We start from the raw sequence: 26,516 nt of genomic DNA, 5'->3' as shown, positions 1-26,516 counted from the left end.
TTCTGTTTCTACCCCTAGGCACTAGTGGTTTAGTGGTCAAATCCATTGTCGCCATTCATCTCGATGAAAGGCTCGATGGGACCCATGTTCGATCTGTGGCTGGTGCAAAAGTTCTTTGGTTGTTCAAGATTTCCTTTTTGCTGTGTCGCCTCTCGTGCTTTCTGCTGCAAGCATGGCCTTTGGAGTTAATGTGATCTTGTCACACATTCTTTGCCGGCCATGATTTCGAGTAGGCGATGACGTTGATAGAGGTACTATACGATCAATAGTCTAATGGCTACTAGTCATACAATTATATACCACAACTGACTTTGAGTCATCTTCTCCGAATGATGGCCATTAGGCGTGTCATCGCCACACGCTCACTTCAGCGTGAACCACACCAAGTCATTTGAAAGAAAGTACTTTTTACAGAAGCCGAATTCCAATCCTAACAACGACCCAGGATTCCATATGTACAAGGTTTCGACGTCTTATTGACGCTAATCGCATTTCGAGCCGACCTTAAGCTCGCAACTAGCAGAGATATCAGAAGTACCCAGAGTCCACAGGGGACTCGAGCATCTCTTCCTTCAAAGAAGTCATCATCCCGCCGGTATCGCTGTCGATGATAATCTTGTCTGCCACCCCCGTCTTCCTGCAAGCACTCAAATACCTGCCCAACGCCATGATGGGGAAGTAATGCCGGTAGAGCGAGTATCCGATGTAGAAGAAATTCGGGAACCCCGTGCCCGTGTACTGCGTCTCGGACCAGGTGGCCGTGCTCTTCTCAGACCCGCGCTCACCGCCGCCGCTGTACACCTGCTTCTCCTGCCGATCAAGTATCCACTCCACGCATTTCCGGCGCGCGTATCTCCGCACCGGCCAGAAGGGCTTCAGTCCACCTAGCCAGTAGAGGGCCGTATCGATCCCGCCAAACATCAAAGACCACAGGTCGCTCTCCCAAGGCCTTACCAAGCTCGGACCGTACGGAACGTTCTTATTTCCGGGATCAATCCAGAGCTCGTCGAGATACTTGCTTCGAGGATCCGCCTTTCCGTCGCTCTCGGGCAGGGGATAGATCTTTTGGTGATGGCGGATTATGAGTAGCGGGATCAGTGTGGACCGTGCCCAGGACGACAACCGATATACGTTGATTGGGAGGAAAGATGGACAGAGAATGAACTCGGCGGGAAGTTGAGGAGTAGCGTCCCAGGGGAACAGTCCGAACTGGGCGAAGAAGAAGCGTGTGAAGACCCGTGCCTTGGCGATGCCGCCACAACGCCGTATAAAGGCTCTCCCTCGACGCATGGCCTCGTGTTGTTGGGACACGCCAAGCATCTTGAGGGCGAGGTAGGCCTCGGCGCTGGTAGAGATATCACCAGGGTAGTCTGGGGCGATGCTCCAGGATCCATCCTTCTGCTGCTGTGATAGCAGATAGTGTCGGTACGCTTCCCCGTCCGGGATCGGCGCCATCCCCAGGGACTGGTAGAAGAAGACCTGCTCGGCTGTGATAGTAGCATTGGACAGCAGTTCCCCATTCCAGTGCCCATCTGGCCTTCTGGTCTCCCAGGCATGTTCGACCGCCAGCTTGTGGGCATTGTCAGCGAGCGCATACAGGTCACTCGCCCCTCTAGGAAGAGGCGAGACTACCTTGGACTCTGATTCCATTTGTTTTCTATCGCGCGAGGCGCCAGGGAGAAGGGAGGAGCTGAGGAAATTTGGTATGCTTGTGCAACGAATCTTTCCTGTTTTTGTCAAGCAGTATTGATATGAAGCCTTGACAAGAAAACGAGTTGGGTATCCTTGTGGTAGGAACAAAGCTCTTTACCGTTCCTTGGCAGGTAAAAGGACCATCCAAGCCTGGGCAGGCTTGGATGGTAGGGAAAACCTCAATCGAGGGCCGTGCGTGCCACGGCGCGCCCGGGTTGGCCGCCCTCGAGCCTTTCGACCTCGAGCTTCGGAGGCCGACCTCCATCGTTTCTGGGAAGAAACAGATGCTGAACATTGATCTTCTACTACTTACGATGATGCTCTTTCCATCAAGACCGGTCAGACCAAAGGCCTCCAAAGCACTTGAATCTAGAGAAAAAGGCTTCGGGAAGAATTAGTAGAGTCCGTCTCAACTCTATTTGTATGAGACGCAACAGAATTAACCAATCACATAATTTACTCGGTAATTAGCATCCATAGAACAACATTGGAACCCCCTCCCCCTATCACGCTCTCGATAGTATATATGGAACTTCGTGCCAATTAACCAGCCCAAGGGTTTGGATCTCCTTGGAGAGGACCCTGCAGAGATTCTACCATCTAAACTTCAGGTCCGGGATCTATGCGGTGGAGCAGTCCGACCCGGAGAACGTTTTGTATAGAACCTGCACCGATTACACATGACTCGCTGACTCCTTCTTGGTATAATGATGCGCAGCCCCACCGCTTCCCGCCAGCCGACACTGACATTCAAAGTTGCTATTAGTAAGTAAGCTACGGACTTCCGGGAGTGCAGAGCTGTAAGCACATCTATGGTCCCCGGGTTGGTGTAGTACCATACGTGCTATCGTGTGGATGACTGGCCGACAGAGTTGTCCTATGTACTGATGTAAGTACATAATATTATTCTCCGCAGCCATTAAGGTAAGGGGGCCATACCTGGCATTATTTGTATCGAGCGACTTTAGCCGTTGCGATGCTGATGCAGGTATCCCTCGAGAGAGCCTTGTAAACCGAGCGCTAGAGCCCACTTCAACAATTCCCCCGTTCCTGTATGTCTCACCGGATCTCGCAGGTATTCCATCGGCTCCCGCTTTGATACGAAAACCACCGCCAATTAATTACCAGGCACCGCGAAGAACCACCGCTCAGTAAGAGCGCACGGGTGTCGGGTGTCGGACTTTAGGGCCGTCTCAGTACTAACACTAGCTTAGAATGCTAACTCACTTTGGGATAGCAGAGGCTGTGTAACCTTTCATCTAACCGCCACAGACGGATCGAGTCCATCGGCTATGGTTCCACTCGGCGGCGACACGTGTGAGACCTGCCGCACGGAACCTGGCACCAGTTGGCTCGAACGTCCAAGCTGCGGCGAACATCACTCAAAGCGCCACACCCGTGCTGTGTAACCTATCATGCGGGGGCACAGACAGTTTTGGCGTGTTGGTTCTCGGAATTGGACCGAGATATAACGCCATTTGCCCAGGCACTTACTTGCTCAACGCTTGATTCACCTCGAACATGACAGATCTCAGGCCTTTTTGGTTCAGATGAACTATGAACAGACAAAGCTTGTGATGGGCCAATTGGCTTTTCCTACCCATACTCACTCCTACTTCAATATTTCCGCTGCTACGAAGGATATGGTCCTAGGGAGCCTCCCTCGCCTTTTTGAACCTTCTTCCTCTCCTCCGCCGCAGGACCCCCCCCAGGATCTCGCGGAATCCTCCCACGAGCGCTTGAACTCGGAAATCCTGGCGGTAGTTGGCCACAAGCCGGGCCCTGTCTTAGTTCTGGGCACTCTTGGCCTCGATAGACCGTCGCAGATAGCGACGATGTTCTGCATGCATCACTTTCCGATCTGATGCAGATGCAATGCACTGACTCTTCTGTTGGGTGGGCAAACGGAAAAAGACGAGATTATTTCAAATGGACCAGTTCAAGCCCCAATTAAGATGCTGTTTATCCAGTAGGAACTACTAACGACCTTAATTTGGCCCCCTGCAATTTGGTTTCTCTCCGTTTGCTTTAACTGTTTCTTAAAGTGGTCACCCGAGAACCTGCCACCGTCTAATATAGACCGTGAACTGGTGGCTCGACTTTGAGTTGATCTTCTTGGGGCGTTCGCCGGCCTCTAATAATGGACTTGTCGCCTACACACCTTTCCGCGGCGTATTCTACATTCGTGGTAACTGGCCGCTTTTCCCCATCGTAGATGCGGCCGTGTCTCAGACGACGACAGTAAAGGTCATGCTTCATGTTCTCAACGTACCTGTCGTTGGCGATTACCGTGCCGAGGGGGATTTCCGGCTTGGGCTGCCCTGGATCTGGTTGCCGGCACCCCAGACCGTCAGGCCGAGGTGATTTACCGACCTAACAGATCCCAACGCCCTCAAGGGCAAACATTTTGGTGTTTCAAGTATGTACATTGACAGCAATGGCCCTGCCCCTCAACCTGCGGCTGTCGGCCCGAGAACTATGGAACAGTGCTGCCAAGACTCTAAAGAGCCTCGGGGCGGTGATCAAGGAAGTTGACTTCCACTTGTTGCCAACTACGAATTCAAACCGCTAAGTGTCGCTGTGGAGACGGTTTACCCAGGTCCGACGATGTGGAAAACATCACAACTTTCTCAGCTAGCATCACAAGGGTGGGGTGATTCTCTCAGAATGGATGATTCTGGAACGCGACCACCCTGGCCGACGTCAACCAGAACAAGATTTCCCAATAGTTGCCAGTAGCACTACTCAGTCGTAACGGCCACTTCGTTTTGAACTGGACCGAGCCCAACGCCGCCTACGTGGGAGGCATCAATGAGGGCTGTGTCCCGACCTACGAGGTTCCGGCCGTGAAGCAGTTCTCCGGAGCACGGAGAGCACGAGGAAAAGGCTGTTGGCCGCTCGTGCCAACCAGCTCCCTTTGGCTACCTTGACTACTCAACAGACTCGAATTCAATCTGGAGCTCGCAAAACTCGTGTGCGCGTGTTGACTGGCCTACTTAATGTTGATTCTTGTCCTGCCAATCCAGCCGTACGTTCTGTACCTTGATTCGCCATGGGTTGGCCCCCAGGTCTTCCTTCGCATCCAGTCTAGCAAGGCCAGGATCGTAACGGCCCTTAACAATTGAAAGTTTTAGAATATGCTAGGTGAGAAAACCAAACAGGGTATATGATTTGGTAGCAAGGCAGACTTACTCCCTGACGCCGGGCCATGATAGTCGGTTGCCCCTCAGCGTCTCGCTTGTAGAAGATGCCATGGGCGTAAGCCGAGACCTTGCACCTGTCGGGACGAGGCACAGGCCCTCGTCACCCGGCTGCGGCAACTCGACCAAAAGGTTGCTGCAGTGACCTATGAGAAGCCGGATCAGACTGGATATAAGAAGAGACATGCCAACGACTCACTGCACAATGTGCTGCGTGGTGTCGAAGCGATCATGGAGATGCTCGAGTCTCTTGGCCCACTCCGTGTTCGGCATGGTTTCCGCGCCTTTCCCCAGCAGACTGGTGTCGTAGTTGATGGTGACTTCCGGTGCGTACACGGAATTGACCAGCGCCTCCGAGTCGCGCTCGTCGTAGGCGAACATCTGATGTTAGGCTGTCAGTAGCGTACCCTTGCGTCCCAGAGTGGTGACAGGATTAGGGGGCGGCTCACCATTCGGAGGATAGTGTCCCGGATGTTCTCCTTGTCTAGCAGTAACTCGGTAATTATAGGGTGCAGACATGTTTACGTCGTTCTGTACGGTACTTGGGTGCGTATATTTGTTATTGATTAGAAGATTGAGACTAAAATGCCCCAAAACAAATCCATCAGTCCGTACCTTTGAAATAGGTAAGGGGATGCATCGGTCACATCCATCGGCCACCTTACGGATTTAAAGGCCTTGGTAGCTCGGAGCGTCATGGCATCCAAAAGCAAGGGACTCTTATATCCGACCATCCGACCATGCTTATGGCCGATACTACCGGGCCCGAAGAGCATGATTGTCTTTCTCGTCACTGGCCAATCTATCGCACTCCATTTAAATAACACCAACGATATTTTGAGGTAGAGCGGGGCTGGCATGCAATCCAATACTTTTCGCGGTCCCCAGCTGCATGCTTCCAACCCGGAAACTGTTGGGAGATCTGAGGAGATCCGGCTGGCGTGGTAAGATCCCCGATTCTCGTACGAGGTGTTTGAGCTATGGGCAGAGGTTCGGTAATCGGGAACCAGGAATGCAGCGAACCACGACACTGTGGCTCCAGCGGACCCCTGTTGCATCGCATGCAGACTTGCGAACGATGTGATAGATTGAGAGGAGGTGCCGGCTGTAGTAACCCCCGCGTGATTGGCGTTGCTTACCCTGGTCGAATTTGCTTGGACCGTTGCCTCTGCATATTCTTGCGGCTAGCTGCTGGGGTTATTCCGCTGCGCCGACAGATGATGGATAACGGGCGACTAGCTTTCCCAATTCGGCTGGCGACTCTACGCCACCCACTGGGATGACCGACACCGAACCCTGAGTAGGTAGCATTCTGATTACGTCGCGTACGGATGCTGTGTTCTTATCGGGCTGATCTGGTGTGAATCGGAAAGAAAGTAGGAAAAGAACAAGGAGAGAAAAGGAATTGCAAGGACCTATGAAACGGATGGAAACACGTTCTTTCCCGACAGGGCAGGGTGTATCAGTCTATGTGTGTTGGAAACTGGTAGCAACTTCCTTGTGACTAGGTAGTAATAGTGACATGTAACATCATCCGCACCCCCGCCAACAGCTAATGCAGTCATATCTGTAAAGACGAGGTGTAGAACTCTTTGACCATACCTAAACCCTTGGCGTCAGCTACTTCTGGGCGGTATCTGTTGGGGATTTATTTTCCTTCTATTCCATCCCAAGAATCATCCGGCTAGTAGAAACGACAATACAAAAGCTATGAGTAGCCACCCAGGTGTCGGTCTCCTTAACCTTTAGCAAAACGCATCCTGCTTTCTCTCGGGCCCTTTCAAACCCCAGCGCCCCCACGTCGGGGTTGATAGCTGGTACGACGGAACTCTTCCGGGACGGGCCAACAAAATTGGCCAGGGGATAGGCTCATTCTTCAAACAGTAGCAACAAAATGCCGTTCAACTACGTCGTTATCGGCGGTGGCACCGCCGGCATGGTGGTCGCCTCGCGTCTCAGCGAAGACCCAAACGTGACCGTCCTGGTCATCGAGGCCGGCGCCGATAAGAGCTCCGACCAGGCTGTCTTAACTCCAGGTCTGTTCTCCACACAGATCGGTAATCCTGAGTACGACTGGATGTTCCGCTCTACACGCCAGGTAACCAATACCCGATCACTCCCCATCTCCAACCTTGGTTGGCCACTTGCTGATACTATGTCCTCGTTCGTTGGGCCTGCAGCCGTATCTGAATGATCGCGTAATTGCCCAGCCACGCGGCAAGCAGCTCGGTGGCTCGTCTGCTATGAACATCATGGTCATGATGTACCCATCGCGGGACAACATAGATGGCTGGGGCGCCCTGGGAAACGAGGGCTGGTCATTTGATGAGCTAGCCCCTTATTATCGGAAGATGGCCACCATCACACCGCCCGGGCCCAACGCTCGAGACGTGGCTCAAGTGGACAAGTGGCACGACCCAGCCCTCGACGGAGACTCTGGACCTCTTCAGATCGGTTGGGGCAAGGACTACCCCGACTCCTGAACGGCGCGTGGGTGAGGACGTTTGACAACCTCCTTGGTTCCGGCATGACGGGGGATCCGCGGAACGGTCAAGCGGTGGGAGGCTTCCAGAACATGGAATCGGTGTCGCCCGTGACGAGATGCCGCAGCTACGCGGGGAACGCCTACTACGGACCGGAGCAGCGGGCCCGTCCCAACCTGACTGTGATGACAAACACCAGGGTCGTCAGGATCATGACTCAAGAGACCTCTAGTGGCATCTTCGCCACCGGTGTTATCGCACGAATGCCTGGGACGGACGAGGAGCAGCATATCGACGCCACTGACGAAGTTATACTGTGCGCAGGTGCGATCCAGTCACCCCAGGTTCTGGAACTGTCCGGTATTGGCGGCCGTGCTCTACTTAAACAGCATGACATCCCCGTTAAGATTAACAACCCCAACGTCGGGGAAAACTTGCAAGACCATCCAATCGTGGGGAACTGTTCGAAGTCAAAGAGGGAATCCGCTCGCTCGATCTGCTGAAGGAACCAGAGTATGCCGAGGAGGCTATGGACCTGTTCTCAAAACAGGAACCGGCATCCTTTCGCAGTCGCCGTTGGCCTCGGCTTATACCCCCTTTGTGGACAAAGATGGTGTTATGCCCGAGGCCGAGGTCAAAGCACTATTCGATGGCCGCTTGGTAAGAGGACACCGATTCCGATAACGACAAGAAAGATTATCAGATCCTTCGAAACTGTATGGAAAAGACGGCATCTAACCAGGTACAGTACCACCTCCTCCCCGCAAGCCTCCCGGTCCCAGACCCCAACGGCATCTCACCCGTCTTCCACCGACCCCAGGTCGCCGTCATGGCCATACTGAGCCACCCCCTGGGGCGCGGCAACGTGCACATAGCGTCCCCATCCATCGAGGACGCACCGACGCTGGACCCGCGCTACCTGGCGCACCCCTGGACCTCGAGATTCTCGCGCGCAGCGTGCAGTTCACCGAGCGCATTGTGTCCACGCCGCCCTTTTCCGACGCTTTGACCGGCGCGCGCTACCCGGACTATCCGAGTGCCGACGTCTCGCTCGACCGCGCCAAGGAGATCGTGCGTCAAGTCGCCTTTTCGTGCTACCACCCGGCCGGCACCTGCGCGATGCGGCCCCGCGCCGACGGTGGGGTCGTCGACGAGCGGCTCGTTGTGCATGGTACCACCAATTTGCGCGTGGTGGATGCGAGTGTCTTCCCCCTTACGCCATCGGGGAATATACAGGCCACCGTGTACGCCGTGGCAGAGAGGGCGGCGGATTTCATCAAGGAATCATCAGCAGGTCGGCGCGCCTCCAGATCCACTGTTAGTACTAGCAGTGTTGATGGAAGCACTGCTGCCAGTGCTGGTGCTAGTGTTGATACCAGTATTGATGACAACGTCAGCAATTTTAATACACAGTTGTCTCACGCAAGGCTGGTAGACCTGTGAGGGCTGTCGTTGTACGCGGGGATGAGGTGTATGAGTGGAGTATTGTCGACGGGTACTCAAGGGCTGGGTTGTATGGAAGGTATGATGACGTTGAAAGAGCCTTGAGGCTGTAAGAAATATAGCTCATGGTTTGATCGAAACTTGGGGTTGTCACCTGTTTGAAATGGCTTCCTGCTGTCTTAGATCTGGTCGCTTGTGACAAAGCCGGACCTCCAGTCCGTTGAAACCTGGTCGTCATTCCGCTTCGATCACTCTCCCCTTCTTTTCTTGTTCCCATCCCAAGTTAATAACCTCAATATGAGTCTCGAGCTGCTCTACTTCTGCCAGGTGGCAGGCATAGCACGTTATGAAGGAGAGTAGAAGAGCTGCGTTCAGAGTTCTCGAATTTCGTAGAGGAGTAAAGTCTTGAATTAGTGTTACCACTCATAGCTATAATATCATTACATAAGGCATAGTTTGAGCATATGCATGTATTAATTCAGTGAATTTTGCTCCACCAGAAAACTGTATCATATGTGTCCCTCTGCCTACTCAGTATGCGTAAGCCAGGGTATTACTCTTAGATGACAGCCATGTCATTGCTATCACTCAGTATGAACCTAAGTAGAAAGGCATATCAGTCAGAGACGCTGGAAGCTTGTTCTGATCGACTCACTATTCATGGATTTTTCTTGTTGTAACACTTGTCACACTTTGAAGTTGGCTTACACTGCCCAGGAATCTGCTTCGTTTCGGTAATCTTTCCGCACTTGATGCTACAGTCCTAGACATACTTGGTGTGCGGGAACACTATTTCGTTGCCACAGAGGCAAAGCAGATAGCCCGCGTATTCAATGCACATAACTGTTCTTCGGTAAACATGGCGTCATACTTGTATTCATACTGCACGCGGAGACATACTATCAGCTTGTAGATATTATAATGTGGTAGTAGACAGGCGTTGCCAGCTGGTGATCGGTAAAGTATGCGAGTTGGGGGAAGTAATAATAAGACCACAGTAAGGACACTTGTGCTTTTCAGACTCTGCGAGAGACGCTACGGCGATATATGAAATCAAATATATACCTTTGTCAAGCGAGGCTTTCGGCTCTCTCCAGTTACGGGGAGCATCGAACAGTAAGAATAAAGAGGAAAGTTAACGGTTTGTATCTGTCCAACAATAACCCAGGGATATGGCTTCTACAAATGAATATCACTACCAATAAACGAGTTGATAGCGATGAACCGAGATGTTCACGGAATGCCGAAAGCAGTCATCAATGAAAACAACATAATTTGTCACCCCTGATCCCAGCTCGCTTGCTTAGCAAATGACTTTCCGGGTATAAAAAAGGACGATTGTAACTGATGACTGCCCTCTTCACTATTTAATGTCCACTTGCCAGACTTGACGCCTACTCGAAAACAATATCACCTCTATGTACATGCTCACCAAAAGTATCCAGTCCATCCAGTTTTGCGACAGAAGTATGGTGGCGAGGTCCCCCTCGGAACTGGTGGTATTAAGTACTTGAGCAAAATAACACATCTTGAAAATGAAGAGTTCTGAGGTAGCCTGCTGTTTACGATTTTGTCGTTGCTACTAGTTAGAAGCTCACCAGGCTTTTCCTTGTACGACCGTGTTAGTGACTGGGATAACACTGTCGCACAGAAAATGTTGCGCCTGTAGCTGAAGCGCATTGATGCCTACAGCTTAAGACAATGGCACGACAGGATTACTTGCACAACAACTACGACAAGATCACCCAGCAAAGAACCTCACAATGCATAAAGATTGGGATGATGAATGTTCCTGGCCACGCCGACTTCTTCACGTCAAGACCCTGACTTCATTTGAATGGCAGCCCGGCAATACCTACGGTGGCGACGTCGAACCTGCATACAATGCAATTTCCTATACGTGGGGAAACTTCCGACTGGCGTCGGGCGAGAGGCCCGATGTCAAAGCCATGCCCTTCGAGGGTATTGATTGGCAATCTAGCCTACCGAGGATGAAGCCTGAATGTTTCACAACGGAAGATTTGCACCGAGCTATCAAGGTAGCTGCCAAGACCTATCTCGAATACCCCGAGGTCAACTTCGTGTGGCTCGATATTGCCTGCATTGACCAGAGGAACACGAGAGATAGTGAGGCAGAAATCGGCCGCCAAGTCAAGATCTTCAAAAAAGCCATGGATACCTTTGTATGGCTTTGGGATTTGAATTGCCAGACCGTTATAGAATGGGCGGGTAGGCATGATCGTAACCACCTTTATTGTCAAAAAAGTCTTGGCAAAGCAACTGCGGCGGAGGATGAGGCTTGGCTAGAATCAACTACGGGTTGTTTAAGGACATTCACCAACAACAAATGGTTCAAGTCTCTTTGGACACTCCAAGAAGCCTTCCTCAGGCCCCGATCCATTTTTATCTTCCACGACGGGTTGACAGACCAGTTTCTATATGCCACACGTGACGGCGGAGGAAAGGTTTCGCTGTCTACACTCGAAATGTGGATACAATCTTGGCAAATGATGCTGTCGGGTCTAGGATAGCCGGACTCTCCCAATACTCCGCCTGCAAGAGCTGCGTTGTCCAGGGAAATCACCGATACCGGCATCATCGAAAGTGTCATAAACGAGCATCTGACATTACAAGTAATCGATATGAAATATGAAAGTAGCGTCATAGGTAATCCGTTCAGTCTCCTGGCGGCATCATCTCGCCGCAACCCATACTCAGAGGTCGATCGCGTTTATGGAATCATGCAGGTCTTCGATCTCCGACTTGGCAAGTCCGCCCCTGAAATTCTTGCCTTGGAGGAGAAGGCTCGCAAGAAAATTGGATTCACCCTGGAAGAGCTTGAGTTGCAACTCGCAGAGGCGCTTCTTTTGAAATACCCAATCTTTAGCCAGCTCGTCCTACAAAGCCCAGCGTGTCCCATAGGGGAAGCTTTGGATGATGGCTTCTTCCGTGTCCTTGCCCTGGATGGCTTTTAGGGCATGGGACCATTATGTACTCGGTGGGAAAGTACAGTCCATCACCCGGCTATCCACGATTGTTATTCAAAGGGAAACATGGGCCAAGTTTGCGGGCCCCACGGTACCATGGAATACCTGGTATGGGGCTCTTCCTATACGTTATAACGCCTGGGTTGTTCTCAGTAGGAGGGTGGGACGCCACCAGGCCTTTGCAGATATTGCCAGCATGCGGGATGATCCGGACGTCAAGGATATGAGAGTGCTTCTTCTTGGTTCTCTTCGGATTCCAGGTCGCCACCAAACATCGGAGGGACACCGGGACCAGTCACTGTTTGAAAAGTTCGTATTTCTACATCGAGACGTAGGCTTGCTGTTGCGACCGCACAGGATCTTAGACGGCCGGGATGGGTATGAAAAGATAGGCTTCACGTTATGGGACCCGGTAGGACTAGAATATCAAGAGGGACAGGAAACGATATGGCAGGACTCGGAGGGCCTATTCGGCTAAGATTATTAGAGAGATATAAGGGTACAACAGGACAATAACTTGGCAGTACTTGTGAGCTACGTAGATCTGGGAAACGAAATTTGATATCTTATTATGCGATTGGTAGGGTACGGGAAGCCTCACATCTATAGTTCTTGGAGAACTGTTTGTAGGCAGGATTCGGTAGCGGAATATTGTTCCTGTGCTGGCTATCGGACTTCGCGGCTCAGCTGTCGATAACCATATAACAGAAATTCTGGATCGTCATACTTGAGCCGGACTGAGAAGGCGCTCCTTAAAGTCGAAGGTAGTGGCGTCTTTCTCTTCCACTCGCAGGTTTATCGTTGGTTGAATTATCCAAGGTGAGCTGTAATATAAGGCCTCGCTGACAAGTTGGCCCGAAGTCGAAGTGTTAATTAGGTCGCGCTTGCATCAACTAGTATCCGTGCTAGGGATCGCCCAATAACACGACGACGGCACTGAGAACAGATACCCGTATGAAGCAAAGACACTGGCCAAATCTTGATGAAATGGCTTTGCTCGGATTTTCACCGGAAGACCCAGCAGCACATAACTCGAGGCACATCTCTGAACTGCCGGACGAAAGGCCAATTGATCATTCGAGTTGTTGAGTTCAATGAGTGGATGTTGCAGCACGTGACCAGGCTTCGACCTCTGACCAGACTAACCAATTCCTACCAAAGAGAGGTCAATCCACTGTACGACTAGTTGTATCCATGGTCAGTAATCAGTCAATAAAAGGCTCGGTAATATCCACTATCTCAAGTGATTTCTTATTGCTTTCGCTTTGTTCTTCGAAATAGTTGAGTTGTATCAAGCGTTTCGTGAGGTGATCAGAGTGTTATGTCCTGATCATGAGATGTTTTGGGGCGGAACAAGCCTCGGGACGCGCGGAAGCCGCCCTTTTAGGCTTCCCCTTTGGCTGCACTCGGCCAAACTCGAACACGAATACAGGCAGACAGTCCATCGATTTCCAATCGAGGAATGCCATCTTTTTTACCTACAAAGGCCTATCGCACTGGTCTTTTACCTGTATTTTTAGTATTCAAAGGAATCATCTCGGGATTGGTCATGAGCTATTCATTATTGGGTTTGGATTGAATTGAAGCCAGCCAGCAGCCATGGACGCCGAAGCCGAGACGATGGGTGGGGCCAGTCCGCCAGGCGTTCGGAGAGCCGTAAGTCCCAATCAGTCAACCCCAAATGCCCGAATCCTACCACCCCTTGGGCTTTTGCATCCGACGGCCTCCCTCGGCCGCCGATTTTGCATTGAGATGCCCGATATGGCCTCGTCTCATCGAATGCAGCCCGATGACATTCCATCCAAAGACTGACATTGATTGGTGTGGCGTACATAGTGTGATCAGTGTCGCTTGCGCAAGGTACGTCACAACTCTGGCAGACCCGATGACGGTATAAGAGAGACAGAGAGACAGAGAGAGAGAGAGAGAGAGAGAGAGAGAAAGCCTTTGACTGAGCCTATTGGGTTAGATTCGCTGCGATAAAGAAAAACCATGTTCCAATTGCCGAAGCGCTAAGCGCTCCTGTAGCTCTACCGGCCTGGGCCAGAAGCCCAAGGAGCCCCGGCAAAGGGTGTTGATCTCAAGCCAATAGTACGTCATGTGCCACCTAGATGAACGTACTGTCGCCTGACCCCCTACAGTGAAAAGAAGATAGATTTTATGGGCGACCGGCTAGCCACCATCGAGGCGCTGTTGAGAGATCTGTCTACCAACCCGCGACCAGCAAACAACAGTAACTCTCTAGCATCATCACCTAATACGCCCTCAACCCAGGACAGGAGGACGCGGCAACAGAACAACGAAACGCCAACAACAACGCCAGGCGGAGCATCAAATAATCTATCGCCGTCAAAGACCCCTTACGATGATACTTCTACTGTCTTTGAACCCGATGACTCGGAGACTTTTGAAGGCTCCACCTCCCTGGCGGCCCACGCGGCCTTCGCGTCCGACTTCGTGGCCACAGCCTCCATAGCCGTAGCGCCCTTCTCCGGGTCCAACCCGCGCATGGAGGCGGCCCTGTCCTCCCTGAAGCAGATGGTCGAGCTGCAAAACTCACGGACGGGACCGGGCAGCACGACTAGCTACTTTGACGGCACCACCCGCACTGCTGCTGGCGGCAGCACCGGCAGCCACGGCAAGCACCGCAGCGGCAAGGGCTACGTGCGGCTCAAGGACCTGCCCATGCCGCCGATGGAGCTCGTCATCTCGGAGCTGCGCGAGCTGCAGTCGGCCCGGGCTCCATGATGCTGCTGGTGGTGACGTGCTTCACGGACCAGGAGGTGTTCGTGGAGCGGTGCCGGCGGCTGTACTTCCGTACGGACCACAGCGACATCCCCGAGGCGCTCTTCCTCAACGTCAACGCGGGCCTGATCTATTTATTTTTCGAGAAGAGCATCCGCGCGCCCGCCGGCACGGCCGAGAAGGCCGCGCTCGAGAAGTGCACGGCCATGTGCCGGCTCAACATGGAGACGGCCATCGCGCAGCTCCCCCTGCTGATGCCCGCGACGCTTGAGAACTGCGAGGCCCTGCTCATGGGCGCCTCCTTCGCCGTCGACGTCTCGCGGCCCTCGCTCGCCTGGCTGCTGACCGAGCGCGCCGCCAACATGTGCCGCACCCTCGGGCTGCACCAGGAGCACACGCTGCGCGGCGACTCGCCCGAGCTGCGCCGCACCAAGGCCCTCGTCTTCTGGAGCGCGTACATGCTGGACAAGGGCCTGAGCCTGCGGCTGGGCCGCGCCAGCATCCTGCAGGACTACGACATTGGCGTGCCCAGCGTGCTGGAGCGCACGGCGCTCAACGACGGCGACGGCGAGAATTACGGCGGCGGCGGCGGCGCGGGCGGCAGCGGGCACTCGACCGCGATTTTAAGTCTGTGGATCAAGCACGCCGAGGTCCAGGGCCGCATCTACCAGCGCCTGTACAGCCCCGGGGCCCTGCGCCAGGCCGAGGCCACGCGCGCCGCGCAGGTCCGCGCCATCATCGCGGACCTGCAGTTCCTGCTGCGCGAGACCCAGAAGCTGCTCGACGAGGCGGCGGCGCGCGCGGGCGGCGGCGACCGCGACTCGCAGATGTTCGCCCTCATCCTCAAGAGCGACGAGGTCGGGTACTGGAGCAGCGCCGCCCTGGCGTACCGGGCCCTGCCGCCGAGTAATAATGGTGATGGCAACGGTGGCGCCGGTGCCGGCAGCGGTGACTCTACTGCTGTTAGTAGGGGCAACAAGAGCCGTACTTTTGCTGACGAGTGTACGGATGCGGCGCGGGCGGCGATGCGGAGTCACCAGGAATGCATGGACATGATGAGCGACACGAGTCTGAAAGTGATATACCTGCACTGGTACGTTTTCTTCTGCCCCCCTTTTTTTTCCTTTCTTTCGCAAAAAGACCGAAATTCCGTTCCTCATTCCACCTCCCCCAACTGATCCCGAACCTCGTCTCCCATATTACTTGCTGTACTTACTCACACACACACGTCCCCAATAGGACCATCCTCTACGCCCCCTTCATCCCCTTCATCGTCATCTTCTGCCAAGTGATCGAGAACCCCGCCTCGGCCGCGTCGCAGTCGGACCTGCGCCACCTCGAGCGCTTCATCCAGTCGCTCGAGGCCGGCTGCGGCATCTCGCCCGCCGTCGAGAAGCTGCACCGGCTCTCGACGGTGCTGTACAACGTGGCGCTGCTGTACGCCGAGGCGAAAGCCCAGCAGGCCTGGGACCAGGACATGGTGCCCGTCGGCAACGAGTTCGACCTCTACCTGAGCCAGCTCGGCATCATGCCCATGGACGAGAGCGGCGCCGATCCGAGCGGCGGGGCGGCTAACGATGTTAATGGTGGTGCTGGCGGTGGTGCTGGCGGCGGCGTTGGTGGGGATGATGTAATGAGGAATGTGCAGCTGGGTGATTGGTTTTCGGGTAATAACCACATATTGGGACTCGTGGAGGAAGACCTGTCGAGTTTCAATACTTCGATGTGGTGAGCGCTATTATGACCGTGTATATAGTATGATCAATGTTTGAAGAGCACGCGTAATAACTTGGGAGGTCGAGTTAGCGGAGTATTTGTACGAGGTGACATCTTGGGCGAGCAAAGAGTTGTGCGAGACACAATGACAAACGACAGCTTTAGTTTGATTCCTTCCTGTTCCTCTCCGAGAAACCGTCGTCTTTCTTTCGACGGCTTCTGGTATACAATATGTACAGATTGCTCCGCGTCTCCACCTGCCTTTCGACCACCACCTTCTCCATACTTTGCGAGTCCGTCCTCACAATTCTTACGATTTGCCCCGCACAACACCACCATACTCTGGCCCAATTCGGTTTTTTTTCTCCTTTGCGATTTATGCCAGAGTAACGGCCTCGTTCTGGGCCTTACCGGAGCGCTCGGCCTCCAGCTCGCGCTCGGCCTGGCGGTAGTACCTGGCGGTGTCGACGCCGTGCTGGCTGTGGTTGACGAAGTTGAACCACGGGATGCCGTACATGAAGAGGGCCGAGTAGCGGCTCTGGCGGGCGGCGACGCCCTGCATGTGGGGGGTGAGCCGGCTCTCGCCGTACAGGGACTCGCCCTTCTTGACCTTGTCCACCATCTCGCGCATGTCCATGTCGACCTCGCGGGCGTTCTCGGCCATGCCGTAGAATCGCACTGTAAAATCACACCGAAATGTCAGTTTTCTATCTCGGGCCTTCTTCTCAATCTTCGGGCATGGAGTGTGTGTGTGGGTGTGACGTACTCGACGATCGCTGGTAGTAGTAGAGGAAGCCGCCGATGGCGCCAATGACACCAGTCAGGCGCATCGCTTGCGCAAATCCACCTCGGCCAACTTGGGAGGGGTGAAACTTCTCCATGGCGTAGAGGAGACCGGGTCCGGCGGCGGCGGCCGTTACGCCGTGGACGTAGTCGGAGGGTCTAGCATAGCCAACGACACGCTTGAAGTGACTGTTTCCGCAATTAGTACGAACAACCATCCAACTGTGCTCCTAATTCTCCGGCGTGGGCTTTCGCAGTATCGGTGCGTCGTCGTCGTCGTCGATTCGAGGGTGGTGGGAACTCACGGGTCATTGTCAATGAGCTATAACGCCGAGGCCAGTCAGTCTCCATCACAATACCAATTGGGCACCCGGGGCCGCGAGAAACTTACGGGATACTCGGTCTTCAAGACCTTGCTGGGGACGTAGGTCGGTTGCTGAGGAGTCGACATCGCGGGCGGACTCAATTGAGTGGTCCAGTCCAGTACTTTGAGCTGCCAGGACCTCTTTCAATGCGCTTTCCAGTCAATGGATCGAGGTTGAAGCTGGAGCTCTCCAATTCGCGAATTGCCGATTACCTAAGCGGCTCAATCTCGGCTACTGCACTTTAAGGTTCTCTGTACCTTTTCTGTGGCTAGAATCTTTTTCGGGCCACCATGTGGCTAAGCTGATCTTCGACACAGCCACACCTCTAGCACCCCTCTAAAACGGGTCCATCAATTAATGCTCAATTGGATGCGACGCGCTTTCGGAGTGACCAGACGCGTCTCCTAGGTAATAGATAATCAATCTTCAGTACACTCCCACGCTATTTGATAGTACCATCTCTCCATCACAGCATTCCCGGAAACATATCAAACATGGCTGCGACTAAAGCAAATTGCCCGACTGTCAACGATGAACTAGACAATTTCGATGTCGACGACTTCGCCGATCCGTTCGCAGACTCGGGGGACGAAAATTCCAAAGGAAAGGCGGATACACAGTCGAAGAAGCGCAAAGATGCCAGCGGACTGGGTATTGAAGAGGAAGTTAACGTGGCCAAGAAGCAAAGAGTGCCGAACGTGAAGTTGGATACACCCCGATTATTATCAGACAAGGGCATTCCAAAGCTCCGGAGGAAGGCCCGCGAGCTGAAGTTCAAGGGCAAAGGTCATGAGGTAAGCCAACCCGACTGATTTGAATAGCACTGCAGCTTGGATCAAAGACGCCCTTTTGCTGACTTGCGATTCAGTTCTCAGATACTGCGCGGTTATTGTCCTTCTACCAACTATGGCTCGACGACCTATTCCCCAAGGCCAAGTTCCTTGACGCCCTCGCCATGATCGAGAAGACGGGTCACACCAAGCACATGCAAATGGAGAGACTTGCGTGGATCAACGAAGGAAAGCCCAAGCCATCGAGGGACGACGATGACGAAGACGAAGTACCCGAAATTATCACCGACATACTTGGCCGTGACGCCACCGTGCTCCCCGCCCGGATCGCCCCTATCTTCCAAAACGGGCGTTCCAGTGAGCGGCCGCAGACGCCTGCTGTAGGCGATGATCTGTTTGGGGACGAAGACATATACGATGCCACACCTAGAGGGTCGAAGAAGACCACGGCGCTTGCGGCCAACGCCGCGGGAGGGGAGCCAGACGAAGAGGACCTCGATGCGCTGATGGCGGAGGAAGAAGCACAACGGGGGGCTCCGTCCACCTCACTATTTGGAAACGGGGGGTCCCTATTCGGCAGCGGGAAACCCGCCGCTGCCAACAAGCCACCCACAGCCCGACCGGCCGAGCCGGATGACGAAGACGACTTGGATGCGCTGATGGCGGAAGCAGAAGCCGAGTCGTCGTCAAAACCATCGCAGCCGGCGGCGGCGGCGCAAAACGCGCCGAAACCCACTGCTGCAGATGAGGAAGACGACCTAGACGCCTTAATGGCGGAAGCAGAAGCTGCCGAGTTCCGCGCGCCCCCTAAATCACAACCACCACCTGCTCAGGCGGACAGGAATGCGGACGTGGATGAGGAAGAAGCTATGGCGGAGATGGACGGATTGTGGTGATACGTATCGACCCATGTATAGCTCCTACCTAGATTATACCCTGCTTAATGATGAATGATATGTACACCTACACCAAAAACCGGACTCGAAAAGCTCACAAATGTCCCATACTTGGTAACGATGCGCATGATGGATTGTTGTGCAACTGACGTACATATGCGGAACGGAACAGAATGGAAGATACGTTATACGAAGCCATCCCGCAGTTTTGCATACCTTTTTCTGCAGGGCATCGCGCCACATATTTTGGCCAACAATTCGAAGCCTTTTTGTGGATTGCGATGATAAATGGGGAAAATAAGATCTCGGGCCTGGGCACGGCACTAATCTGTATCTTGTTTTTAAGCTTACCCGATCGACCCTCTTATTCTCGACTTCAGTCAATATATTTGTTTTAAGAGAGCATACTAGTATACAGAGCAAATTGTGGCGATGGCCGAGAATTCTCGTCTCTTCAATTCGAAATAGACACTCCTTAAGGGCGTGAACTAGAGATCAACCAGAGCCTCAAGTAAATGCTGGGACATGGCATCGCCAATGGCAAAAGATCCTGGCAAAAGCTAGTAAGGATGAGCCTGATTTCGCCCAACAGGTGCTTCAAGATGTTTAGATACGGGGTAACTGCTCCAACAATACCCAAGGGTTTTCCTTACTCTCTCTTATATCCCTAGCCTCTAGCCTCATGATTATGCAAGCGGCCAAGGCTGTAAGGGAGTGCGACTCTTCAGCGGCGTATGCGTACGTTACCAAATGCATGGAAGATACCGGGCCTAATAACACCTGAGTCCACACATCCGACTCTACATAGGCTAGGAGCTTGTACCTAGCATCCGACGCCGTTTGGCGTGGTTACCATAAGGTACAGTACCCGTTCAGAAATATTAAACCCCCCTCCACTGTCCCCCGAAACTTTCCAGTATATTACGCCTGCATTCTCGGCACATAGTGGAAAGCATTCAAGCTCTCGGGAAACAGTAGAGGGGGGTTAATACTTCTGAACTGTAACTGTAATTAATTGACTGATGACATTGTTTTCTCTCACTCTGTGACACGAGCAAAGTTCGCACCCGACATGCCAAGGTTGGGATGGCATTACATGGCTATGTTGTGCATTGCCAATTTAAACATCCAATAGAGTCGCTACAGCCAACAGCGCGGGGAAAAGAGCATACATACCTAAGTAAGCGATGCCCGGAACTCAAGTAAAGTCACGTGTGGGTAAGCGAGAGCCGCGGCATTGTCAGATGTAATCAAAATCAACAGATGAACAATACCACATGGGTAACCTATGGTAAACCTGATTGCAACGTGGAGTGGTATGCTTTCCGGGTAAGCTACCCACCTCCCTTCCCACGTAGTGTGGTAGAATGCAGAAACTTTCCTGGGGATGGGGGGTTCAACCGGTCACCAGGGCCGGTTCATGTCGCAAGGGGCTAGCTGTTTAATTGGGTTTTTCGAAAAGGCCCAGAACCAAATCGCTCTCCCAGAGGAACGGCCAGAGTCAGCTTTTTTCTTACTTAGTTGTGTCACCTAACCTTTCTGTCCTAGTGTGTAGTAACGTCCCCTGTTTTGGTATCTATTTTCTTCCCCTCCCTTTCTGCTGGGCTGGGGATGAGACATGTCAGCTGGACGGTGAGCGGCAAGGATGATTTGTCTACCTCACGACATGGTTCCGGCGCTGTCTCGGTGGGACTCTGGTTCGGGTCCCAAGTATTGGTGATTGTCAGGCCCGTCCGTATACCTAGTTGCTGCTTTCTCTCTGCCTTGGCCCGACGTAGACGGGCAAGCACATGGCAACAAACAATGGGCTGCATGATTGGCCGACTACACGACGCAGGCCAGCCGACTGATCCACCACGATGCAGAGCGCCTAGGAGTAGGATGGGAGGGATATATGAGCGGATGGATGGATGGATGCGCACTCGGGGTAATTGCACACGTCAACGTTCACGAATAACATGTAATATCCAGAGAGTCGGAATCGTTCGGGGCGACCATTTCCCCAAAAAGAACCGGGATGTTGTGGTCGTGGATAAATGCAAAAAGAAGCTAAAAAAAAAAAGCCGGTCATCTGGAGAAACTGCGGAGAAGGATTGAAATCTGGAGAGAGCTGGGGGAGCTGGGGAGCTGGGGTGATGCGGGGTCAAGGGGGTAAGGGGGTAAGGGTAATTGGTGGTAGTTGGGCGGTAGGCGGGCTTGACGAACTGATTCGGGGTGGTGTCCCCGGACTGGATGGACAACTAGGGGAGGTTCAGGGGTTGTTAGAGGCCCCCGTTCCAACTTGCTGCGAAGATGCGCACCCATTATGTCCCTCAATATCTACAGGGGGTTTTCTACATTATCGAATTGGATTCGCTAAACTCTGCTCTGCAGAATTGATCCACGTATCATGCGCGCACTTTTTCGTCTGTCGAATAGGTTACACGCATCCACTACGCAAAGTTACGGTCCCGGCAAGCCCATGCGCAATCTCACCTCACCCACCTCTTCCTACATACCAGATCCTTAGCTAGAAACATGGGGTGACAGAGACAATACAAACAAAACAAGGATGGGACTGGCGCCGCGGGCCGGGTAGGAGGATCGTATAAAGTCAAGACTATATAAGCACTGACTTGGCGGCTTGTCTGCTCCTCCTTGGCCTCTTGACTCTCTTGGCCTGTCCGTCCACCGTTCCCCATCCTCACCTTGTATTCACTTGGCACACAGGTGGTCCGGTAATCCTTTCCAAGCTGTTGTCCAAAGCGCGCGCATGAGTGAGTGAGTGGGCAGAACAGAGAAAAAAAACCACCAACACTTCCAACAAAACCGCCAAGATGTCGTCGGATGACAACACCCCCCATACGGAGGAGACCAAGGAGGGTCTGCACAGCGACCACCATGTCGATATCCTTCATGCCGAGGTCTTGGACAGCTCGGATCTCATGAACGATGCCTTCGACGGCGAGAACCACGAGCACTCGCAGGGCCTGTGGCAGTCCGTCAAGAGCCACCCGAAGGCTTGCGCCTGGGCCTTCATCATGTGCTTCACCATTGTCAGTTTCCCCCCTCTTCATGTTCTCTCCCCGCGTTCTTTCCTTCCCGTTTTACCTTCTCCTCGCATACAGATTTCGTCTTAGTGTTCTTGGGGAGCGGGAGAAGCGGGTGGTGGCCGCCGCGGTCTAGACGTGGCGTACATGCTGCAACATGCATGCATATATCCACCTACCTAAACCCGTATAGTCTGGCAAAAAGCAACCAATCAGCTAATCAAATCTTCTTCGTTACGCAGGTCATGGAATCCTTCGACATGTTCCTGAACGGCAACTTCGTCGCTCTTCCCGCGTTCCAAAAACAATATGGCGTCCTCCAAGATGATGGAAAGTGGTCCATCGAAACCAAGTGGCAGAGCTCGCTCTTCCAAGCCGGTCAATGTGGCGCTTTCATCGGCGTCTTCATGGCCGGCCCTGTCACCAACCGCCTCGGGTACCGTTGGACTACGATCTTAGCCTTGGTCATGATGAACGCCACCATCTTCATTAGTTTTTTCGTAAGCGGCGCATCCCCTTTTAGCCTATATTTGTGTTGGCGGCAGTTGTTGCTGCTGCTGCTGTCGTCTCAAGTCAATCGCACATAAAGTAACTTACTAAACTCTAAATCCTGCAGGCCAACTCTCTCACGCTCCTGGTCATCGGCCAAGCATTCGAAGGTGTCCCCTGGGGTTTCTTCATCGCCAATGCCCCGGCTTATGCCAGTGAGATCGTGCCCCTCGCCCTCCGAGGTGCCTGCACGGCCACCCTACAGATGAGTTGGTCCATCGGCTCCATCATCGTCGCCGCCGCCACCTATAGCTACAACAAGCGGGACGACGAGTGGTCGTGGAGAGTCCCTCTCGCTCTGCAGTGGATCTTCCCCGTGAGTGAACCCAAGAAGCCTAAGCCCCCTTGTCCATCACTCGAAGACAACCATGAACTGTCCGTCTTTCTCGGCGAGGCGCATTAGCTAACCATCCGACCCTCGAAACCCCCTATAGACACCTCTCATGATCCTCATCTTCCTCGCGCCCGAGTCCCCCTGGTGGCTCCTCCGCCGCGGCAAGAAGGCCCAGGCCCTCCGGTCCATCGAGCGCCTCGGCAGCAACACCAACCCCGCCGCGACGCAGCAGACGCTCGCCATGATGGAGCGGACCGTCGAGATCGAGAAGAAGCTGGGCGGCGAGCCCTCCCTGCTGGACCTGTTCAAGGGCATCGACCGGCGGCGCACCATCATCACCTGCCTGATGTACGCGTCGCAGAACTTTGCCGGGAACTTGATTGCCAACCAGGCCACCTACTTCTTTGAGCGTAAGTTACAGACCTACATACATCTATCTACATGACTCAACTTCCCTCCTTCCTCCCCTCAACATCCCTCCTCCCATGAACATGCAACGCTGACTGACACCACTCGCTTTTCTTCGTGCAGAGGCCGGCATGACGCCTGAGTTCTCCTTCCAGCTCAACCTGATCAACTCCTGCCTGCAGTTCGTGGCTAACATCCTCTCGTGGCCGCTGACGGCCTGGTTCGCCGCCGCACCATCTACCTGTGGGGCACGGCGACCAACATCATCCTGCTGATGGTCCTGGGCATCTGCGCCTCGATCCAGCAAACGACGGCGACCAACTACGCGCAGGCGTGCCTGGGCATCATCATCTCGTTTGTGTTCGCAGGCACGCTGGGCCCCATCTCGTACACGATCATCGCCGAGACGTCGTCGGTGCGGCTGCGCGCGCTGAGCACGGGCGTCGGGCGCGCCGCGTACTACGTCGCCGAGATCCCGATGATCTACCTCGCGTCGTGGATGCTCAACCCGACGGGCGGCAACATCGCGGGAAAGTGCGGCTACATCTGGGGTGGTACTGCGGTCGTCTGCTTCGTGTCGGCTTACTTCTTCCTGCCTGAGCTCAAGCACCGTTCGTACCGCGAGGCCGATATCCTTTTCAACCGCAAGGTGCCTGCCCGCAAGTTCAAGTCGACCGTTATCGACGTTCGGGAGAACGAGTAAGGGTGAAGCAAGGAATAAGGACTATCTCATTCCTTTCATCGTCGTCGTCGATGCTTTTGCCCAATGTACGCTTGACTCGCGTTGTTGCTGTTTCTAGTCTTGCGGCGCTGCGACCCTAGGGGGACTTATATATCTATATAGGGCATATATAATCAAATATCTATACCTTCAGACCTTATCTGCGTATTCCCAAGCTCATTTCATAATGTGGTCGTGGTTGGATCGCCTCGTAGTTCGTCGTTTGTGATAGTGTTTGATGAAGTAGCCTAATACACTGTGTCTTGATCTTATATATCTTACAAGTATTGAAATCCCTGGGTAGTATGATGCCTCAGCATTTACGGCATCCTACTGCGCGGGAAGGTATGTGTGCGTATGAGCAAATGGCTGTTTAGGTGTTTAGAAAGTGTCGTCTAACTCTACCGGTTAGGTTAGTATGCCACCGTTTTGGTTGCATTTCAGATTCATTGTGGCCCCTCCCGTGCGCATACGATAAATTCTCTATAGTATGGCATAGGTGTAGGTTTGTTGTCATACTTGAAAGGAAATATGTACGATCATATCTATTTACGTACTTAATTCATGAGTGGTCTCGCACTCGTAAAATGAAATTGCTTGACATATTCTATTGGGGCATAATACATTTCGACCGTTCACTCACACCGCCGATATAACATGCAAGAGCCGGCGAAACGGCATCGAGAGCGTATTAAGATATAAAAGGGATTGCTACATCAGGGGCGCAATTGATCTTCTGAAACTCGCATCAATCCTCCTGAGCCAAGCATACATGTTCAAGCCTGCGATGCAGGAAGCTGTGCCGCAAACTCGAGACAGCCCATGTATGACACCTAAGGATGCAGACGGACGGGACTTCAATTTCCTGATCTCTCTCATTTCTCTTCTTCTTTTTGAACTTCTACATTTTCAAGCTAATCAAGCGGGTGCGCATTGGCTGCCCTGTTCGCTGTCAATATGCCCCCGAGACCTTTGGACTCCTACGCGCTGGCTGCCGTTCTGTTCTCATTCGCTTTTTCGCACTTTGCGGCTGCGTTCGACCCATCGCGGAGGAAGTGCTCTACGCTCTGCTTCACCTCTTTTGTCTGGTGCGACCCGGACCAAACCGACGGAAAGGAGGAAGCCGACTGCTCATTCCCGCCTAATGTTTACCCACAGCGTGACCCGTTCACAGCCACGGCGGCTATCGTGCTGGGGGAGGAGTACACGATCTCCTGGACCAACAGGTCGCCGCGGGCTCCTGTGTGCGTCCGCTGGAATTTCTCCGGAACTGGGACCGAAGCTGGATCAAATGGTTATACAAACACTTGGGAAACCAGTACGTACCTCCTTTCTCGCAATTAGGGGAGGGAAGGGGGAAAGAAACCACATGTGTAAGAGAAAAGCAGGCTGATGTGAGCGACACGCAAAATACAAACACAGATATTACGACCTCGGACAGCTTCATCTCCAACCCGCAGAAGATCCTGGACGCTTTCCCCGCCGGGTTCCTCGCGGTGCCCGACGGCATGACCAAGGAGGCCGCGATGCTAGGCGCCATGACGGACGTCGTGGGCATGCTATGTATCTCCCAACCCAGGGCGGCATCGACCGCCGCAGTTGACGGAAAGAAAGTCCAGGTGCCAGCGGCGCGGTCCAGCCAGTTCTTCCTGCAGACCGCGGCGCAGGCCGAGGTGCTCGACACGACGGTGACGCGGGCGACGCGGGCGCTGCAGCGGCGGTGGACCGTCGGCGTCGGGGCGGGCGCGGGCGTGCTGCTGGCGGTGGGCCTGGTCGCTGCTGCCCTCGTCGCCTGGCGCTGCGGGTGGTGGACGACGAAGCGGCGACGGCAGGCGAGGACGACGAGGAGGGCGGAGGCTTACTTGGACAAGATGACCGAGCTGGAGTCGGTGTCGCCCTCCGTGGGGCAGACGCCGTCGAGCCGAAACCTTTTGGAGACTCGGAAGAAACGGATGGCGGGGGTGGGGGAATTGCCTGCTTAATCGGCAGCGTTCAGGGGAACTAGATTTTGAGGTAAAGCTGGTAAAAGGGGCAAAGAAGTGGCATGATGGTAGGGAAGTCGCACATCCCTGGGCTACGTAGTGCGGGGCCGTATTCATGTTTGGTTTCTTTGAAGTTGTTCTACTTGTATCGAATTACACATGCAGGACTCAACTTGCCATTACAGGAAATTGTGTGTATAATAGATACCGAAACCCATGACTATCGTGCATAGCAATGTCTGGGCTTAGATCGGCAAACGTAGAAGAGCCAGTAACAGTGACTTGGACTGTTTGTCTCGCGAAGACAGACATCGATGACGCTGCCTCCGCGTGCCGGACTACTGCCAAAGATAATGATAAGCTACGGGGCCAATATAAGATGGGAGAGATTT

General features: G+C 53.5%; 10 protein-coding genes across 10 annotated transcripts; 7 read left to right on the top strand and 3 right to left on the bottom strand.

Moving 5' to 3' along the window:
- Positions 1-528: 528 nt before the first annotated feature.
- PG994_005002 (terpenoid cyclases/protein prenyltransferase alpha-alpha toroid) lies at positions 529-1,650 on the bottom strand (the record flags this gene model as incomplete). Its single annotated transcript, XM_066856411.1, has 1 exon — positions 529-1,650. One exon carries the CDS (start codon positions 1,648-1,650, stop codon positions 529-531), a length of 1,122 nt encoding a protein of 373 aa, XP_066718578.1.
- A 3,038-nt stretch (positions 1,651-4,688) lies between these two features.
- On the bottom strand, positions 4,689-5,668 carry PG994_005001 (uncharacterized protein; the record flags this gene model as incomplete). The annotated part of the gene is made up of 4 exons (XM_066856410.1): positions 4,689-4,805; positions 4,885-4,969; positions 5,092-5,273; positions 5,558-5,668. The coding sequence occupies 4 exons, from the start codon at positions 5,666-5,668 to the stop codon at positions 4,689-4,691; spliced, it is 495 nt and encodes a 164-aa protein (XP_066718577.1).
- Positions 5,669-6,786: 1,118 nt separating this feature from the next.
- PG994_005000 (aryl-alcohol dehydrogenase) lies at positions 6,787-7,375 on the top strand (the record flags this gene model as incomplete). The annotated part of the gene is made up of 2 exons (XM_066856409.1): positions 6,787-6,990; positions 7,073-7,375. 2 exons carry the CDS (start codon positions 6,787-6,789, stop codon positions 7,373-7,375), a joined length of 507 nt encoding a protein of 168 aa, XP_066718576.1.
- A 44-nt stretch (positions 7,376-7,419) lies between these two features.
- Positions 7,420-8,818, top strand: PG994_004999 (Glucose-methanol-choline oxidoreductase; the record flags this gene model as incomplete). The annotated part of the gene is made up of 3 exons (XM_066856408.1): positions 7,420-7,827; positions 7,946-8,035; positions 8,144-8,818. 3 exons carry the CDS (start codon positions 7,420-7,422, stop codon positions 8,816-8,818), a joined length of 1,173 nt encoding a protein of 390 aa, XP_066718575.1.
- Positions 8,819-10,581: 1,763 nt separating this feature from the next.
- Positions 10,582-11,793, top strand: PG994_004998 (uncharacterized protein; the record flags this gene model as incomplete). Its single annotated transcript, XM_066856407.1, has 2 exons — positions 10,582-11,047; positions 11,486-11,793. The coding sequence occupies 2 exons, from the start codon at positions 10,582-10,584 to the stop codon at positions 11,791-11,793; spliced, it is 774 nt and encodes a 257-aa protein (XP_066718574.1).
- A 1,611-nt stretch (positions 11,794-13,404) lies between these two features.
- On the top strand, positions 13,405-16,282 carry PG994_004997 (uncharacterized protein; the record flags this gene model as incomplete). The annotated part of the gene is made up of 6 exons (XM_066856406.1): positions 13,405-13,461; positions 13,613-13,696; positions 13,775-13,896; positions 13,947-14,534; positions 14,636-15,643; positions 15,790-16,282. 6 exons carry the CDS (start codon positions 13,405-13,407, stop codon positions 16,280-16,282), a joined length of 2,352 nt encoding a protein of 783 aa, XP_066718573.1.
- Positions 16,283-16,642: 360 nt separating this feature from the next.
- Positions 16,643-17,500, bottom strand: PG994_004996 (NADH-ubiquinone oxidoreductase 21 kDa subunit; the record flags this gene model as incomplete). The annotated part of the gene is made up of 4 exons (XM_066856405.1): positions 16,643-16,944; positions 17,033-17,238; positions 17,355-17,371; positions 17,441-17,500. The coding sequence occupies 4 exons, from the start codon at positions 17,498-17,500 to the stop codon at positions 16,643-16,645; spliced, it is 585 nt and encodes a 194-aa protein (XP_066718572.1).
- A 408-nt stretch (positions 17,501-17,908) lies between these two features.
- Positions 17,909-19,101, top strand: PG994_004995 (chromosome segregation in meiosis protein 3; the record flags this gene model as incomplete). The annotated part of the gene is made up of 2 exons (XM_066856404.1): positions 17,909-18,208; positions 18,283-19,101. 2 exons carry the CDS (start codon positions 17,909-17,911, stop codon positions 19,099-19,101), a joined length of 1,119 nt encoding a protein of 372 aa, XP_066718571.1.
- A 2,816-nt stretch (positions 19,102-21,917) lies between these two features.
- On the top strand, positions 21,918-24,124 carry PG994_004994 (uncharacterized protein; the record flags this gene model as incomplete). The annotated part of the gene is made up of 6 exons (XM_066856403.1): positions 21,918-22,136; positions 22,373-22,630; positions 22,747-22,995; positions 23,114-23,423; positions 23,545-23,651; positions 23,726-24,124. The coding sequence occupies 6 exons, from the start codon at positions 21,918-21,920 to the stop codon at positions 24,122-24,124; spliced, it is 1,542 nt and encodes a 513-aa protein (XP_066718570.1).
- Positions 24,125-25,099: 975 nt separating this feature from the next.
- On the top strand, positions 25,100-26,124 carry PG994_004993 (uncharacterized protein; the record flags this gene model as incomplete). Its single annotated transcript, XM_066856402.1, has 2 exons — positions 25,100-25,386; positions 25,584-26,124. The coding sequence occupies 2 exons, from the start codon at positions 25,100-25,102 to the stop codon at positions 26,122-26,124; spliced, it is 828 nt and encodes a 275-aa protein (XP_066718569.1).
- Positions 26,125-26,516: the final 392 nt, after the last annotated feature.

This window comes from Apiospora phragmitis (assembly GCF_038363925.1).
Source record: "Apiospora phragmitis strain CBS 135458 chromosome Unknown utg000005l:1.0-4161743.0:1.0-4166827.0, whole genome shotgun sequence".
Taxonomy (NCBI): domain Eukaryota; kingdom Fungi; phylum Ascomycota; class Sordariomycetes; order Amphisphaeriales; family Apiosporaceae; genus Apiospora; species Apiospora phragmitis.
Note: the sequence above shows the minus strand (reverse complement) of the source record. Positions and strands in the feature narration are given on the sequence as shown.